Genomic DNA, 19,018 nt, shown 5'->3' on the forward strand with positions numbered 1-19,018 from the left:
CAGCACAACTCCGTGAGTTGCAGATTTTTAAATGATTAAAAACATTTTTTTTTTTCAAATTTCGGTTTTGGCGTGAATTTTTTTTTTTTTTAATCCAAAAATTGTATTTTGTTTATGTGTTTTAAGCCATAATGAAGCTATCGTGGTAATATAATTAGATTTAACCCGAAAGATAGAAGAATAATTATTTTTATTGGTGAATATTGAATTTTTTTTACCCACAAATTTATTAAATTTGAAGTAAAAGTAGAAACTTTGCTCATCTGTTACCTTCAATAATTCTTATTGCATGGGAACTTTTATGATTCACATTTATTCTGTTGGCATTTTAATTTAAAAAAATAAAATTAAAATAAAACTTAATTAAATAAAACATAGTTCCAGCAGTTTCCATATGCATATATTTGTTTTGAGGGATTATTATGATGGGAGATAGAGATTCGTAATGTTAAATTGATATTCGTTGAAATCTAAACCCCTCCTAATTCTACTAGATGAATATCAAATCAATTCATAACCACCATTTTTTGTACCTATTAATTGCAGACTCTAAAAAAAAAAAAATCTCCAACATTACAATAATGGCAAATAAAAACACGCATTTTTATATAGAAAAAGAATTTACGTAATAATTTCAATAAGTAGTGTGTCTTACTATTTTTTTCAGACAGAGTTAATTCAATAAAAAAATTTAAATAAAAAAAAAAAAAAATATATAGTAGTCAACATAAAAAATGCAGCAATTTCGATACAGAATTTAGAGACAGAATTCAGTAAATCAAAAATAATTTATGAAATATTATAGTTGTGTTAATAAAACAGTGCTATATCTTAATATTTACATACATTATTATATATTTTTTTTTGAACATTATATTGAAAAATTAAAAAAAAAAAAAAAAAAATAAAATATGTTAAACAAAAAAAATAAAATAAACTAAATAAATTTTAAGAAAGTAACATAATTTTCTTCTTTGTTTGTTTTCTATTCTGACTTAGCTATGTATTTATTTTCTTTATTAACAATAATAAGATGTCAAATGTTTTACATTAATTTATTTTATTTTTTTTTTTGTTTTCTTCAACAACATTTAACTCATTAAGATTAAGAACAAAAACAAATAGTCAGATGAATATATTAAATTTCGCTCATAACTCTAACTTTTTTAATTATTATTATTATTTTTTTTTTTAATACAAATTTTAATTCTATTTATATCAAATATATAAATTTGTATTATTTGATATTTAAATGTTAAAAATTATATTTGGTAAATAATTAAGTAATTTGAAGATTCACAACAATCGCAATTTTAAAGAATTTAATTTTTAATAGAAAAAAAAAAAATATGTATATGTATAAATTGAAAACTTTAACAATAATATTAATTTTTTTTTTTTGTCAATAAACTGTTGTTTCTATTTATTTAAATATAGTAAAAATAACAATTTATGTTGATATAATATGTATCCTTTTAAATAAAAAAGACGGATTTTCTTGTTTTTGTTGCAATACATAAATACATTAATTTTTTACAGATATAAATTCGAATATCAGTATTTTCATGTCTTATTTATTATATATACTTTTTTTTTTTTGCAAGAAAATTAAAGAAGAGGTATAAATGATTTATACATGCATCATACAAGTAAATGTATAATATTTATTTAAAAAATAGTAAGTAACATAAAATTAGTTCGTTTGTTGATTTAAGTTATTTTCTTTTACATTGTAAGTACAAATGGAACAAATACACGTTTTTTTTTTTAAATATTTTTTTTTTTTTGATATATAATACTTGTGCTTGTTAAAGTAAGCTCGATTATGTTTTTTTTTGTTTTTAGTTTTTTTTTTTTTTGTTCATATACATTAGGTATATGAAGATTAATTATTTTAAAAATTTGCTTCTTTTCATGGAAGGAAGAGTCTGTAGCAGCAAAATGCGTTGTTTTAGTATTATTTTATTTTTGGGAATCAAAAATGTAAAGAGACAAAAAGGAAGTTCAAGCTAAATTATACTACTATTAAAAAAAAAAACTCAAGTCTTAATGTGGACTTTTCTAAAAATTCAAAGTTATATCGTCCTCCTGAAGCCATAACCATGAATGTGCAAATGAATTTTTTTTAACTTTGCTTCCTATCAAATTTGCAATTTTTTCCCATTCACGCTTTCGGTCTGAGGAGGACGATTATGTTCTTTCTAAATTTTATTGAGACTTCTGTATTAATTAAAACAAAAATTTATAACAAATAAAAAAAAAAAAGGGAACTATAAGAACAATATTTTTTGGCAGTGTTTTAATTAAATGATTATTTATTTTTAGAATGCTTTTTGCACGAGAAACCTGCAGTTCGATTTAAAGTTTAATTTTTTTTATTTATTTTTCAATATCTTTTTGAAAAGCTCAAAAAGAGAAGATTAGAAGAAGGGAGAGTTACAAAGTTTGTTAACTCAAAATATATTTTTTTTTAATTCAGATGTATGGTTACAAAAATGTAAATGCAAAAAAAAAAATTAAATGCAAGAGTCTTTTTTACGTTAAAAATTGTATGCAGACATATTACACAGACAATTTGGGTCAAATGTATGTATATTAATTGGACTTTTTTTACGTAAAAATATCCCAAACTTCATTTTTTTTATATATAGAAGCACTATTTTTTTTTTGAGTTTCGGAAGAAAATGCATTTGGCAATTTTGTGTAATTGTAAAATTTTTGTTAATACCTTGAAAATTTCTGAATAGCGTGTCAATTTAATGCTACATGATTTTTATTATTCTAAATTCTCAAAAATTAAAAAAATATATAAATTAGTAGATAAAATTAAAATGCTTTAAATTCTTTTGAAAATAATTAAACAAAAACAAAGAAAACTTGCCCTCGTCGTATTATAAACTTAAAAAAAAAAAAAAAAAAAACATAAACAAAAAATAAGATAAGTCTTGGAAAATTATGGATCTCGATGTTCAAGATTTCTTAAAGACGGAATTTCAATAAAGCTAGTTTGTGATTAGTAGTTCTTCGTGATTATAAGAAAAAAAAAAAAAAAAACAGTAACAATGTGTTAGTAAGAGGTTTCATGTTGATAATTTTTTTTTTTTTACCCACGTCAGTAGATCGTTTTTTGTTCATAATAAAATTAAAAAAAAAAAAAAAAAAAAATTGAATAAGAAAAAATATTAATAGCTTTACATTCTTGTCTCTCTTTGTGGACTTTCTGATCTATTTCGCGCGTTGCTACTACTATTATTTGTATTATTATTACCACCATTTTTATTCAATTGTTGTGGATCTTCATCGATAAATGATATTTCAGATAAAATAGCCGATGTCGTTGGTGTGGTAGCTAGATTTTGTGCTGCCGGTGAATGCTGGGGTGCCGGTTGTAAGGTATTACCACTGCGTCCAGTTTGCATCAATGCGGCATTATAAAAATTAGCCGATCCAGGTGATTGAACTAGTTGATATCCACCAGCTGTAACTCCTGTTCGTGGACTACGTAGACTGTGCAAACTATGCACAGAACGACGTTCTGTTAGATCTTCCAATGTTGATCGAAATGCACGAATAACGCGTAACTGAAACATACAAAATTAGACAACAAACAAACAAAAAAACACAAAAAAGTAACAAAACAAAATCATTAAGTTAAAAAAAAAAAATAAAGGCATTTTTTTTTTTTTTGGTTGTGTTTAAATAAGCAATTTTGTTACAGTTAAAAAAAATCAAAAATGTTTTTTTGCACTATAATAAAAAAAAAAAAAAAACAAAAATCAATATTATATAAAATATATATATAATAATATTTAAAACGAAGCTGGCTGCTAGATCAGTTTAGCTGGTTTAAACTTTATAAATAGATTTTTTTTTTTTTTTTTTTGGAATAAAAAACAATGCAAAATCTTTTTGGATGCGTTTTAGCGATTAACAGCCATGGTGGGGGTATCACTAAACTTGTAAGTGTGTTGATGTTTTCTTCGGGGGGTTGGGGTTGGAGTTAAGGGGCAAGCGAGCAAGAATTGTAAATCTAGTTTTTATGTTGAAAGAATTTGTTGAAAACAAAATTACAAAAAAAAAAGCACCAAAATTAAATTCAGAAATGTGTTCAAAATATCGACTTGTCGAAAAATTTGAGCAACACTTAAAAAAAGAAAAAGTAACGATTCATCAAGGCTCTTAAATTAACATAACATAAGCTAAGGGAAGGTAGGTAGGTATGTTTGATTATATTCACACCCATTTGAAACTCACAGAAAATGAAGTATTTTCTGTTAGATACATTTATATGTTAAACAATATTTAGTTTGACTTTTGTAAAACATTTTTGTGTGTTTTTATTTTAATTGTCTGTACAGAAACGAGAGCTTTTTTTTTTTTTTGAAAAAAATTGAAAGGGACATTAAATTTTGTGGAAATAAAAAATATGAAATAAAACATACACAAATAATTCCTAACTAAAAAAAAAGAAAATAAAAAAAATTAATCCACAATGATATATATAAATATATATATATATAGAGAGAGAGAGACACACACGCACACATTAGGGGAAACTTGAAGTATGTAGTTTTATTGTAATATACATCAGAGATTGTGTTTAAATATTTACATATTTTTGGTGTAGAACAAATAACAACACTGATCAAGAAAATTTCATAACAGTAATGAGAATTATCCTTCTAGCCGGTATTTCGATAGTCTAATCGTTTTCAGGAACGCCAATTTCGAAAGTTAAAGAGGTACATTTTTGACTAAATTGCAAATGTTGTTAAAAATAATTATGCGTCTCATTTTTTTTTATATATAAATAGCTCTCGAATTTTTTTTTGAGCCGATAAAACAAAAAAGAACTGACCCAGTTTCTGATTGTTTTTAAACAAACTTAGGGCTTTCCAAATGAGTAATACGCAATTCTATGCTTTAAAATACTCAATTTGAGTGAAACGGCGGATCAAGCCAACATTTATCAGGAGAAAATTCATCACAAGGTTCGATTTGAAGAAGTTTAGGAAAGGACATTTTTTGATGACTACTAGTTTTATTATTTTTATTTTTATAATTTGTTACTCTTGATTAATAAATTTGTTCCTTATGATGAACTGTCATTTGATCAGTTGTGCATGATTAATTGAGTTAAAACTGTTAAATGGGAGACACATAACTTTTGAAAAATTGTCGTCGACTGATTTTTGTAACATTTATTTTAGTTTTATCTTTTTTTTTTAGCATTGGGTCATTTCGTTTTTGCTTCTGAAGGACTCAAGAGCTAAAATATAGTTTCATATACTAGAAAGAAAAGTATATGAAAAAATAAAACAAGATAGTAAGAAAAAAAATTTATATAAAATTACAATCAACAATTTTATATAATTTTTTTTTTGACTATATAAACATTGTAATAAGGGAAAGTTTTGTAGTATGAAAATGTTCCATTATAATAATATAAGCAAGGCAGCAAAGATAAGCGAAAATTATAAGCACTGTTTTTGTGTTAACAACATATTAAATATATATTAAACATCTAAAGCAAAAACCATAATACAAAATTAAAGAAAAAAAAAACAAAAACTCAAATGAAATGAATTTTTAATGTTAATTAATATAATAAATTAAACTTGAAAAACACACTCAAAAATGCACAAACAACTCAAAATATTCGTTTTTTGAAAATTCAAAAGAATAAATTAAAAAAAAAAAAAAGTTTTATATTTAACATACCAGAATTCCATTATTTTTTATTATGTAATTTTTTTTTTTTTGTTTTCTTGATTTTTTTTTTTATATTAAATATAAAGTTTTTTTTTGTATATAATTTTGTTCACAATAACTTAAGTTCAAGTTAAAAATTTACTTAAAAATATATATATAAAAAAAAAATATTTCTTTTTTTCTTATCGAATTTGTTGCATTTTTCTTTTATCTTAATTTTAACGAATGTTTTTTTTTTTCTAATTCAAGACTTACCAAAAGAAAAAAAAAAAAAAGACATTTTTATGTATCTATTTTTTATTTTATGATTACAAAATGAATATCCATGAAATTTATAAAATAACCAAAACCCATATATTTAAAAGGAGATATATAATATATAAATGCGTGTTATATTTTTGTATGGTGTTTTTTTTTTTTTTTTTTTTTAATTGGCTGAAAAAGCTGGACAAAGACTTAAGACGCAATGAGTTGAAAAATACTTAAAAATAAAATAAACATTTTTTTTTTTTGATTTTTTGTCAACCTCGCCGTTCTAGTTTTTTTAAAAAGATTTTTTTCAAAACTTAAATGAATTAAGAAACAATTTAAGGACTGATTCTTCTCCAACAACGTAATTAAACTCAGTATTCTAAATATACAAAAATTAAGTTGAACTTCTTTTAGATAGTTTAAGCCTCTTAGATTCCATTTTGGAGGAGGCTTGTCACAAAAATAAGATCAGTATGGAGGGGGGAAGGGTAGGAAAGCGTCATTTTTGTATGAGAAATTATCAATGACTTTTTAATTAAACCTTATGGTAAATTAATGTTTCTGAAAAAAAGAATTTTATATTTCAATTTATTTAGTTTAGAATATAATTTAACCATTACGAATAATCTGAGGCTACCATGGAAAGAAAGGGAGTTGCTCTATTAATTAATTTATCAAATTTGAGTCGATTTTTTAATTTCGCTTTAGTTTTTGAAATATTGTTTTCAAAATTAACTTTTTTATTTTTTTTTAATATAAACGAAATAACCCAAAAGTTTTTCTAAAATTGAATTCTTCTTCTTCTTAAAAAAAAAACTACACCAGAACGTAGCATGTTGTTAGAAATGAATCCCTTATAAAGGTCTTTCATTGCATAAAATGTTGTTATATTTAACATTTTTATTTTATTCTAATCGCCAATCGAATTTCAGGCCTTTTTTCCTTTTTTTTAAATTTTACAATCTTAAGTCGAAAAATTGTTTTTTTTTTTGTAGGGGTTTTTCTTTTTTAGTTCTGAACAGAATCTGAACTGTCTTTTTTGTTCAGAGCCTCAAAATTTGTGTATCTTTATTGTCTAGAAATCGTTTAGAGCTTGTTCAGAGCACGAAATACGATCTCGGAAAAAATAGAACGAACTTAGTGAAACCTGAACGCTTTACGTCAATGGAAAAAAAAAAATGCACTACCAAAATTAAAATGGCGGCTGGGCGCAGTTGGTAAGTTTTAATAATAAATTACTTCAAATTATGTTATTTTTAATGATTAAAACATGATATTTTTTTTCCTTTGTTGGGTTTGACAAGTACCAATTGACAAAATGTCATTTAGTGACAGTTTGTTCTGTTTCAATATTAATTTAGAGCGCTCAGAACACGTTCAGTTCAGAGAATGTTCAGAGCTTTCTTTTGAACTAAAAAAGAAAAGCCCCGTTTTCTTGGCGAGTAGGTATTTATCAGTTTTGTAATTATACTTTTTTTTTTATTTTCAAATTCGCAGTCGAAAATTTTCCAAAGAAACTATCACATCATTATATCTCTTAACCAGAATAACAAATCTAATCTAGTTATGCCAAGTTAATTAAAAAATTTGTTGCAAAACATATTTAAAACGCAAAGGAGTATTATACGAGATACGGTCAATGTACAGATGTACGACTACAACGGACGGCAACGCGGACTTGGAAACACATCTTTTCAATCTTTGGTATTGATGGTGTGTCTAAGTAAGGAGACTTAAAAAAAGGGGTGGATTTTTAATTTATTTAATAGTTTTCTGACTGAACCAAAAAACATAGTTTTCCACTAAATATTTTTCAAAAATGTTAAAATTTCAATTAATTACAGAATACAATAAGTTTGTATATGAAACTACTGTAAAGATAATTTTTTTAAATATTAGAATAAACCGCTGATGAAGTAAAGAAATTACGACAAAACGTATTTTCATTATTATTCCGTAGTACTATTAAACATGGCCAATGGCTTTTTGGTTTTTATGAAAATACTATCACCCCTATAACGATTGTCAACTATCAATTGATAGTTGATAAAAAATGAATTTCGATCTCTTAATATCTAATTTGCAAAAAATTTGAAAACAAAGGATGATGTCAACTTTTTTATTTGAAATGTAATTGAAAAATTCCATTAAAAAAAATTACCAGTTTTTCACTAAATTAGATTTTAAAACACCAAATTTAAGTATTTATCAACTATGAGTTGATAGTCGACAATCTATTTTCATATTGAATAAGATATCTGCGACTTTGTCATTCAAAAATCTAGATAATGACTTCTAAGTCACCGAACTACACTCCTGCTCAAATTTAACGCACATCATATTTATTTTACAGAAAATTCCTACTATTACTTTGTCTCACAGTATCGTGGTTATTTTCTCAAATAAGACAGGAGTGATCTTAAATTGAAGGTATGGAGTAAAATGTTTGTGGGGAAGATTTGGAGAGATATGCTGAAGTCTATCTGTCAACCCGCTAACCTTTTAGAGATGAGTCATAAATTTTCATGAAGTAAACTCTGCTTTACAACACCTACGGAGTTAGTGAGCTCTCCTAGACCTACTTTAAATACCCAAAAATACTTGACTGATATCCTCGAACACCATGCGGTTCCAATCACCCCTAGATTTGGTCCACAGTTCAGTCTGATGCACGATAATGCATGCTAGAGTGGTTTGAAAATATCTTCAAGATTAAAATATGCCACCCTTGAATTGACCACACAGATATTCGGATTTGAATTCAATAGAACATGTCTAGGAAATGTTGAAAAAAGTGCATTTGCGGCCGAAATCCACCTCCAAGCATTCTTGATCCACAGAAAATTGGAGTGAAAGAAAAGTTACAATAAAACCTTCAAATGTTAATTCGTGGAATGAATAGATGACTCCAAGTTGTCATAAGCGCTAGAGGAGACAATGCCAAGTATTGAATAAAATTATTGGAAAGAACTGTCACGTGCTTCCATTTTTAAAAATTTTTTTTCTTAAAAAACAAAAATTATTTTAATATCAGTTTTCAGAACTTAAATTGCTACATTTGGTTCATCTTTTTTTTGGTTGATAATACTGTTGCAGTTTAGCATTTTTCTGACTTGCTTAATAATAACCAAACACAAAAAAATACAACAAATAATTTAAAATCCATTTTAAATAAGATGGGGGGGTATGACTAAAGAAGAAAAAAGTGTGCGTTAATTTTGAGCAGGAGTGTAGATTGAATCAATTTTCCAAAATCACACCCGTAACACCTAATCTAAGAAAATTATGCGTTTCAAGACAGATTGACAAAATGTAATTTGAAAACTACATTAACAAATGTATATTTGAATATTTTTACTAAAAAAAAATTTTCATTTTGATGAAAAGGAAGTAACTGTGTCGCACCCGTTACAATGGAAAAGCCCAAGAAAAAAGAACAAAGAAAAAGATAATTTTCTCATTGAAAACTCTTTGTTTGAATGTGAAAAGACTTGAAAATATTTCCTTCAGACGATTGAATTGATAGAATAAGATTTTCCACAAATACTGAAACAAATAACTGTCTGGTAATTGCCGCCGTGCGCCGTACTCCTTACTCCTTAAAAACAAAACACGTTCATTTGTTTTACAACATTTTTATATCCTCCTCGTCTTGCGCCAGAAGCATGAATATTCAAAATTGGAAATTTACAAAAGTTGGTTTACGAAATTATTTTTTTTTACTTTTTATTAATTTGCAGATTCATTCATCTGGCATAAGAGGCACGATAAATATATATAAAAAAAAAAAACTATATTTTTAAATAAACTGCCTCTACTCTAAGAATCAATAGAAAAAGAGAAAGATAGTTCGACACAAAACGAGTATGCCTTCACACAAAATTCAAACTATATTTAATTTAACAGACTATAACAATTATAAGATATAACAGAGCGACGAAAATGAAATATTGAGAAAAAGACAAACAAAGAGATAAGGAGAGCGAGAGAGAGAGAGAGAGAGAGAAAAAGACTTCCAGATAATTTTTCTGCATAAATATACATTATATTTATGTAGACATATGAGCGTTTAAATTTTAATTTTAATGTTGATAATGTGATGAGAAAAAAATCAATTTAAATATAACTCTTTAAAAAAAAAAAAATAATTTATATGAGCAAATGATGAATACAGAAAGAGATATTTATATATAAATATTTTTTTCTAGAGCAAGGATCAGAGAATTCATAAATGTTAAAATTAATTAAAAAAAAAAAAAAAAATAAAATAAAGTTTCTACCAACTCTAAGATACAAAATTATTTATAAATGAACTGAAAATTTTATTTATGTTTTTTTTTATGAACAAAGCAAAAATAAATCTATAATGAAATAAATTTTTGTTCAGTTTAAAGATAAAAATTCAACGAAATATGAGAATGAGTGAAAGTTTTTATGATTATAATTTCTGTTTAAATTTTGTTGTTTCTTTTTTGTAGGTACTGATTTAATTATGTATTTTTATTTAGATTTTAGTGGTAACATAAATAACAACAAACTTAATTTTAAAAAAATGCACAATATCTAAATACAATAATTTTCAAGTTATTTTGTAAAATATAGAAAATAAAATGCTATTATTAGAGACAAATCAGAAAAATTAATTTAAAAAAAAAAATAATAAATTAATTCAAACAAATCTTCTGTAATAACAAACAAATAAAATTAAACCAAATGCCAGTCCTTTTTTTTGCATATCTGTGGTGTTTGGTATTAAACATCATAACTGCATTAAAAAAAGTCATTAAAAGACTACTCTTCTTTGATACTATTTTGCCTATATTTTCACTATTTTTAACTATGAAAACTGAATATTGAATTATTTAATAAAAGCGTTAAATTAAAAATTCCTATTTTTTCGGTTACAATGGTTATACCAAACACCACAAATGTATGTATTTTATCATTTCTAAGACAAATATTCAAAGCCTATAAAAAATGTTTGTTACTTTTTGTTAAAAAAAAAAATTGTTAAATCACAAGGAGTGTCCGTTTTTTTTTTTTTTCAATTTATTGGTGGATGGAGTGTTTAACGCGAGGAAAGGAAAAAAGATGTTTTTTACTTAATTTTTTTTTTCTTACAAAGCACATAAATATACTCGAAGGGATTCAAAAATTAATCAAATAAATCTAGCAAGGCAATTGTTTTCTTTTTATAAACATTAAGGGTTAGCACACACGCTTGGATATATCTATTTCCAAAAGGTTCATATAAATAACAGACCAAAAAAAAAAATATCGAGACAACATAAGTTTTCACTAAATGTTATAAAAAATAAAAAAAAAAAAAAAACTACGAACTAGGTGATACAAATACATATGCTATGTATGTATATCATATTCTCACTTAATAACAAAAACAAAAAATAAACATATAAAATTGTTATTTTCTGATATACATTAATTGCTATCAATAAATTATAAAATTATTTTATTTAAATTTTAGTTAAATTAAAAAATAAAAAATAAACTTTTTTTTTTTAAACTTATTCTTGTGTATTTAAGAAAATATAGATAAAAATACAATTTGAAATCAAAACATATAAGAAAAACGACATATTTTTTCTTATTCAGTTCAATGACAAGAGCTATCTTAATTATAATTTAAAACAAAAAATGTGCATCAAAGTAATTCAATTGAAATGAAAAAGAAAAAAAATAAGAATAACAATAACAATAACAATAACAAAAAAAAAAAACATTAAATAATAAAAAAAAAAACAAAATAATAAAAAACTGAAAGACAAACAAGTCCTACGTACATTGGATAACGAATTAATTGATTTTGTTTTTTTATTTTTTATTTTTGCTGTGAAAGACATTTACCTAATACTTCTACTTTAGGACGTGTTGGAGGAGACGTTTCGATGTAAAACAAGAAGTTTTTTTCTTTTTCTTAATTGAAAACATAGTAGAAAGTGGAGCAGTAGTCAGATAGCAGCACCTTTATCATCTTCTTTTAATCCTTCTCACTCATACAACAAATTATTGTTTATAGCCCAGCTTGGATTAAATTCATATTTCGCTTAGCTTTTTTGATGATGAACTGTGTTTATTGGCTGTGATCGTTATATATATATATATATATATAAATATATGTATATATATTTATTTTTTTAATTAACAAATACAAAAAAAAATGAAAGAAAAAACTTTCCGATAGATGCTACTGAGTTGTATATCGTAATTTATATAATTCTATTAGGCTCATTTGTGGCTTTGCAAATTTTAGAATCTATTGCTTATTTTGGTTTCTTTTTCTCGATTGATTATTAATTTTCTTAAAAATTATACACGTTGTTTTTTTTTTTTTTAAACGCTGAGTATTAGTTAATAACCGTTTTTTTTTTTTTTATTGTATAATAAATGTATGTATATTTTTTTTATTTTATCTGTTCGTTTTAATTTAACTAATAAATTTTAAAATACTATATTTTTGTTTAAATAACACTTGCATATATACATTTATTTTTTTTTTTATAAATAAAAAAAAAACTTAAGAAAAATCTTCGTTTAAACGTAAAATTAATTAAAAAAATAAACTACAATACTTTTTCATACACACACATAAATGTGTATGAATATATTCAAGTGTGTGTGTGTGTGTTTAACTTTATACTATGTATTTATTGTATTTAACACGGTTTTTTTTTTTTTTTTTTTTTGGTATTCTAATCTAATCGAAAAAATTGCTTTTATTTTTAAGGTTGTTTTTTTTTTTTGTTTTGTTTTTATTTTTTTTATTTTTAATTTATATTATTATCAATGCTTATTTTTTTTATTTTGTTCCGTAATTTTTCTTTCTACAATTGTTTTTTTTTTTTTTTTATTAATTTTAATTTATTTTATTTGTTTTTAACTTTTTTTCACCTTTCTTTTTGATGTTAAGTTGTATTATATAATTTCAATTATGTACTTTTTATATATTTAAATTTAACTAATTTTTTTTTATTATTTTAATGTAATGTTGCCCCATATTACACTTCAGTCTCTCGTATTGGTTCCGCCGGCTGATATAAGAATATAATAACAAATATTTGAATATATAAATATAAAAAAGTAAATAGAAAACTTTAAAAAGTAAAATTAAGAAAAAAAATTTTTTTTTTTTTTTTTTGTTAATTTGAGATTAAGCTTTATTTTTAATTTGGACTTTTTGACTTTGTTGAAAGTTTTTCTTTGTAGAGTATTTTTATATACAGTGTAGCCCAAAAAAAACATTGCACCCCAAACAAACGTAAGAGGTCAATAAAATTGCAAAATTTTAAGAATTTTTTTTTTTTGTTCTCCGCAGTCAAAAAAATAAATAAAAGTAATTCATATAGTCAAAGCAATTTTGTACAAAAAAAAAAAAAAAAAATATTTTGGCAGAATCTATAACCTTGAAATAATATTCATGATTTGTTACATTCACGAATATTTTATTCGTTTTTATTTATTTAATTTTGAGAGAACAAAAAAAAAAAATTTCATAAAATTGCACAATAAATTCATCCTTTCCTTATTTGTGGGCAAAGTGATTTTGGGATACCACGTACATAATTTTATATATGTAACGAAATGACATATATAGGATAGATGTTCTATTTCTTGAAAATGAAGTGTAACAAATAAAAACAAAATAAAATAAAATAAACAAATGAAAAAAAAAAAAAAAACAATTAAAATTAAACAAAAAAACAAGAAATAAATAAAAAATAAAAATAATACAATATAGAAATATAACAATACATACATACATCTACTTAGCAAGATTTCATTTTATTTGTATATTATTTGAGTATGAATTATGTCCCTGGTTACATTGTACTTTTTCAGTATAAATTTGTGCTTTGTTTTTATTCTTATTATTTTTTTTTTTTTTCAAAATAAATTATGTACTGGCAAAAAAAAAATTACTACAATATATCCACCATTTCCATAAAACTATAAAAAATTAAGTCAACGGTTAGTTTGGACCACTTTGCAACTTAAGTTGCAATATTATCAAGCCAACTGGCGCTTGATGCTTTTACTACAGGTAAATAATTTGATAAAATCGAGCACTAGGAAGAGCTTTATTTGATTAATTTAAACGTATTTAATTGAATTTATATAAATTGAAGAAATAAAGCACTGACTATGCTCGATTGTATTAACTAAAATCAATTTTAGTATACTGTATCAAAGTTATCCTTCGGTCTGACATAGAAATTAGAGAAATTAAAGTAGTGAGCTTTTTTTTCATAAACAAAAATATTATTCGGAAAATAAATCAATTGGTAATTCGAATAATAGTTGAAAATTTTAGAATCAGACCACTTGGATCAAATGTTACTTTATTTTTTGTAACATATTAATATTATTTCATTGTTTATAACAAAGAAACATAAAATTAAAAAAAAAAAAATAATAAACAATATGTGAGCAATAAAACTAACTGCATTAAAATTTATTATTTAATTAATCATACTAATTAACAGAATAAATTTAAATAAATTCCTAAATTTTAATATTAGTTATTGTATTAATCTATCTTATATAAATATTTTGTTGTAAAAAAATATGTATAAGAAACTCTACGAAAAATTGCATACAAAATATTTTTTATTTATAAATAAAAAAAAATATTTTGTTCTAGGAAAATGAAAATACATAAAAGGACACGACAAAATTTAACAATATATACCAAGAAAAAATAAAAATAATTTAAACAAGAGTGTTAAACATGCACCTCCACCTGACAACTTCGTTCCTCTTTTCACTTATTCTGTATTATATTAATACGAATTCCAAAAAATATACATATATATTTTTAATGAACAAATTCAGGCAAAGTTTATTTAATTTATAAAATTCAACTTTTCAGTTATATAAGTATAAACTTAAATAAAAATATATTTATTTAATAGGTAAAATAAAGTAGGTATATATTAAAAATATTAATAAAATACTCTCAATCTCAATCTCATATTTTTTTGTTCCTTAACACTTTGATAAAATTGATATCACATGATTAGTTATTTAAAAAAAAAAAAAAAAAAAAAAAAAAAAGAAACATCATCGAGAAAAATGACATCAAAAAACATTTAAAAATATAAATAAAATATTTTATTGAAACAAAAAACAAAATTAGGTAGAGGTTGAAGCAAATAGATAAAGTTGCAGATTAAATAAATTTTAAACAAACTGTCACAGATAATGTTTAACAATTAAAATAAACAAACAAAAAAAATGTATGTTTAAATAACCAAATAGTAGAAAAAACACAATTTTGAACATAAATTAAGTTTCATTAATAGCTCCCTTTCTGGTAAAGATTTTAAATATATATATATATATGTTTTTTTTTATCAAATTTTAATTTAAAATGAAAGAATACGACATATTCTTTTTCCATATTTAAAGGAAAATTATAATGTTTTAAGTCTTATATATTTTTATTTGTGTTTGTCTGTAAAAAATATTTATGGAAAGTCTCTGAAGCAGAATTTTATTGTATGATGATAGCAATACTATTTAAAATCGAATTATTTAAATAAACATCTAAACATAATACATAAAGAAACAAAAAACACAACTAATAACAATAAAATATAAAATTAAATAAAACAAATAATAATAATAATTAAAAGATGGAAGTCAGCGAAGTGTGTTGAGTGTTTTTTTTTTTTTTTGTGACTGTAGAAATGGTGTGTGGTGTTTTTATTTTTTTTTTTTTTTAAGAAATATGTACTAGCTTACCCATGCGAAAATTCGCGCATGTATAGTCAATATTAAAATACGTATATTATAAGATTGCAAAAAGAATGCGTAATATTATGTGCTCAAGGTAAATTAAACATGCAACGACGCGATGTGTGCACATTTTTCGCACAAGGGGTATTAGATTATCTTCAAGTCTCACTCACACTTTAAGTTGGGCCAGTAACCCACCCCACATATTGACCAATTGAGCTAACCTTAATAATAACAAACCGCCAAAAACTAACTGACTTGGCAAAACTTATTGATTTAATAAATTGGTAAAACTAAAATGTATGTAACCTTGTGGTCTGGCAACATTTACAGTTACTTTTACTCAATTACATTTGGTTTTATGTAAATCTATTGATCATACAAAAAAAGTGCAACCAAAAGTTTCCGCAAAGGCTGCTGGATGGGGGGGGTCTGGGCACCTAACCTTAAAGTGGATACTTGATAATGTAATGAATCTTTTGAAACTATTCATTGGAATTTATGTTTTGAGTCCTATTTTTTTTAAATCATATAAATAATTATACAAGTGACACCTATTTTTTTTGTTTTATTGTTGTTGGAAGAGGGTCATTTACTATTTGTATCAAATCAAATGATGATAAAAATAATATGTTTAAAATTCTATTTTCTATACTTTGATTTTGTGCATTATTTTAGACAAAAATAAGAAACATTTTCAAGGGACGGGTGGTATTTAAATTTAAGTTCATCGGAGGAATAAAATATTCTTTTGGTGATGGAGAGGAAGAACAAAACAATGCTTTCTTGTCCTGTGCAAAAATGAGACCAAAGATTCATATGCAAATTAATTTTAGCTAGCAGAAAAATATTTGGTTTTTGATAGGGGTATAATTTTTGCAATAAAAATTGATATTATTAAATTATTCTATTTACGAAATAATGAGTTCGTTTTTTTTTTTTTTCTTTCCACTAAAAACCCATTCTATTTAAACAATTAAATTGGATTGAAACTTTAAGTGTTTCTAAATGAAAAATATAGCCTTGAGTTTTTTTTTTTTTTTATAAAAAAGCAAACAAAACAAATCGTTGAAATATTGTTCAAAAATATATGCTGATATTTTTTTGTGTGTTAGGTTTTGAGTTTTTTGCATTGATCATATACGATTTTCTAGATGAATTTATTTAACCCAATTGTTTACCGATTAATAAATTTAACTTCAACCTTAAATGGCGAAGAACAATTAACACTTTATGGTTGTCTGAAAATCAGCTTTAAGCTGGGCAGAAAAAAAAATCAATACAAATTAAAGATTGTAATTTAAGAATCACGCATTCTCTTTTTATACTTCAATTAAAGTTATATAAATATGCGCTATTTAATGAAAATCATATAATCGAAAGTCAAGAAGTGATCACCTTTATTTATGAAGGTTTAGGCCTACTCATTAAATGCAAATTTATTGGTACGTCGATAAACGGTTGCAAGAGTGGATTCCACATTTCAGAAATCTTCACTAAGAAATTTTGTTTTGAAAAAAAAAATAAAGTCATTTTCAATGATTTCCTCAGTTTGTCTATTTCAAAACTTATAAAATAACCCATGTAGTGTATCAATGTAAAAACCAAACCAACATTTCAAATTGATTCGATACATAAAGACAGTAACGAAAATAAACTAAATAGGATTCTTATAATTATGTTATGATTTTTTTTTTTTTTTTAATTTTATTTTTGTGAAAATATATAAAAAAGAAAGTTATTGGTTTGCTCTGGGAAAGTTTCCTTGGGAATTATACATACAAGTTTTTGTTTGAACTTGTGAATCTTCAAATCAAAAATTTATTGACATTCAGCACTTAATTCGATATATAAAAATAGTCTTTATTAATTTGTTGTTTTCCTAAAAATTCTATATTTATTTCATTTTTAATTAATTCATGTAGGTATCACACCAAGTAATTAAAAGAAATTAAGTAAAATAAAATATGAAATTAAGAGAATAAAAAAACCCAACTTAAGTTATCCACAGTAAAGGAAAAACCAAAATAAAAACTAAAACAAACACTTTCCCAAAATGTTGGAAACATTGTTTTTTCTTTTTTTTTTGTCTACAATAATGTAGCATATTTTGTTCCCTAAACTATTTTTCAAACGACGTATTTTTTTTTTATTTATTTCTATTTCAATATGGAGGATTGTTTTTTCGCACATATATTTAATATTTTGTATATAATAAATATATTGATGGTGGAATAATTAAAAAAATTTAAAAATATAGGTAAATATAGATATTTTCAAAATTCTATGAAGAAGAAAAGTTTTTTTTTTTTTGGTTTGTTTTTTTTTTTTTTTGAGATTAAATAATACAAATTACAAAATAAATAAAAACTGAAAAACTTACTTGTGTCTGTAAACGTGTTAGGCCTCGAATCCATAGAATTTGTCCCGCTCGTGGTTTTTTATCGGAATCAATTGAATCGAAACGTTCTTCACCTAAATTCATCGCTTCGGTATATTCTTCGGGATGACCACGACCCCACCTGTAATTATTAAGATATAAAGAAAATGAAAATAATAGAAAACAAAAATATACAACAGAGAAAGAAGAGAGAGAGAGAGAGAGAGAGAGATAAAAATAAATAATTTAATTATTTTGTTTTTAGAAAATAAAAAAAAAATCTATATGTTTTGTATATACATTTATATAATAAAAAATGAGAAAAAAAAATATGTTTAATTTTTTTTTTGTTTTTTTTTTTTTTAGTTTTACGTAGCAAAGTTGTTTCAATTTTTTTTTTTTAATATTAATCATTCTCTTGCGATTTTAATACAAAGGTTATTTTTTTTTTTTGTAAAAAAAAAAAATACATTAAAATAATGTGCTTAACAGAACATGCAGACATAAGTAGTTAAATATACAGAACAATTTTGTTTATGTGTTTAAGATTTTATCTAATGTTTTTTATGTTTGTTTTTGTTTTTTTTTTTTTTTTTTTTGCTATACTTTTAATATTTTGTTTATAAATTAGTTCATCCAATTAAATACAGTGGTAATGTATAAATTATGTATAATATAGGAAAATTAAATTAAATTTAAATGAGTGATTTTATTAAAGTAAAGTATTTCATTAAGATTGCTCTATTTTTTCCTTTCTATTTCTATCATAGAATTTTTTAAGTTGATATTTTATCCACCTTAGTTTTCTTTTGAAAAAAATCGGAACTCAACTATTAAATGTCCCATTGACAACCATGTAGAACATTAATTGATATCACGTATTTGTCAATACAGCAATTTTTCAAGTCGCGAAATTAT

The 19,018-nt window shown here is 23.8% G+C and overlaps 1 protein-coding gene across 12 annotated transcripts in view; it reads right to left on the minus strand.

Annotated features, from left to right (window-relative positions):
- Positions 1 to 19,018, minus strand: part of LOC129920663 (plasma membrane calcium-transporting ATPase 3) — a 147,318-nt gene that overhangs the window by 19,713 nt on the left and 108,587 nt on the right. For 7 of the 12 annotated variants that reach the window (XM_056002108.1, XM_056002110.1, XM_056002111.1 and 4 more), the window contains 2 exons: positions 18,104 to 18,242; positions 3,167 to 3,581 (listed from right to left, as the gene is read on the minus strand). In XM_056002108.1, coding sequence (XP_055858083.1) covers positions 3,192 to 3,581; positions 18,104 to 18,242 — 529 coding nt within the window. In that variant the 3' untranslated portion in view covers positions 3,167 to 3,191. Of the gene's footprint in view, positions 1 to 3,166; positions 3,582 to 12,690; positions 13,014 to 18,103; positions 18,243 to 19,018 lie in introns of those variants that run through there. The other 5 variants (XM_056002115.1, XM_056002114.1, XM_056002116.1 and 2 more) reach the window with 2 other exon arrangements.

Source organism: Episyrphus balteatus, chromosome X (assembly GCF_945859705.1).
Source record: "Episyrphus balteatus chromosome X, idEpiBalt1.1, whole genome shotgun sequence".
Taxonomy (NCBI): Eukaryota; Metazoa; Arthropoda; class Insecta; order Diptera; family Syrphidae; genus Episyrphus; species Episyrphus balteatus.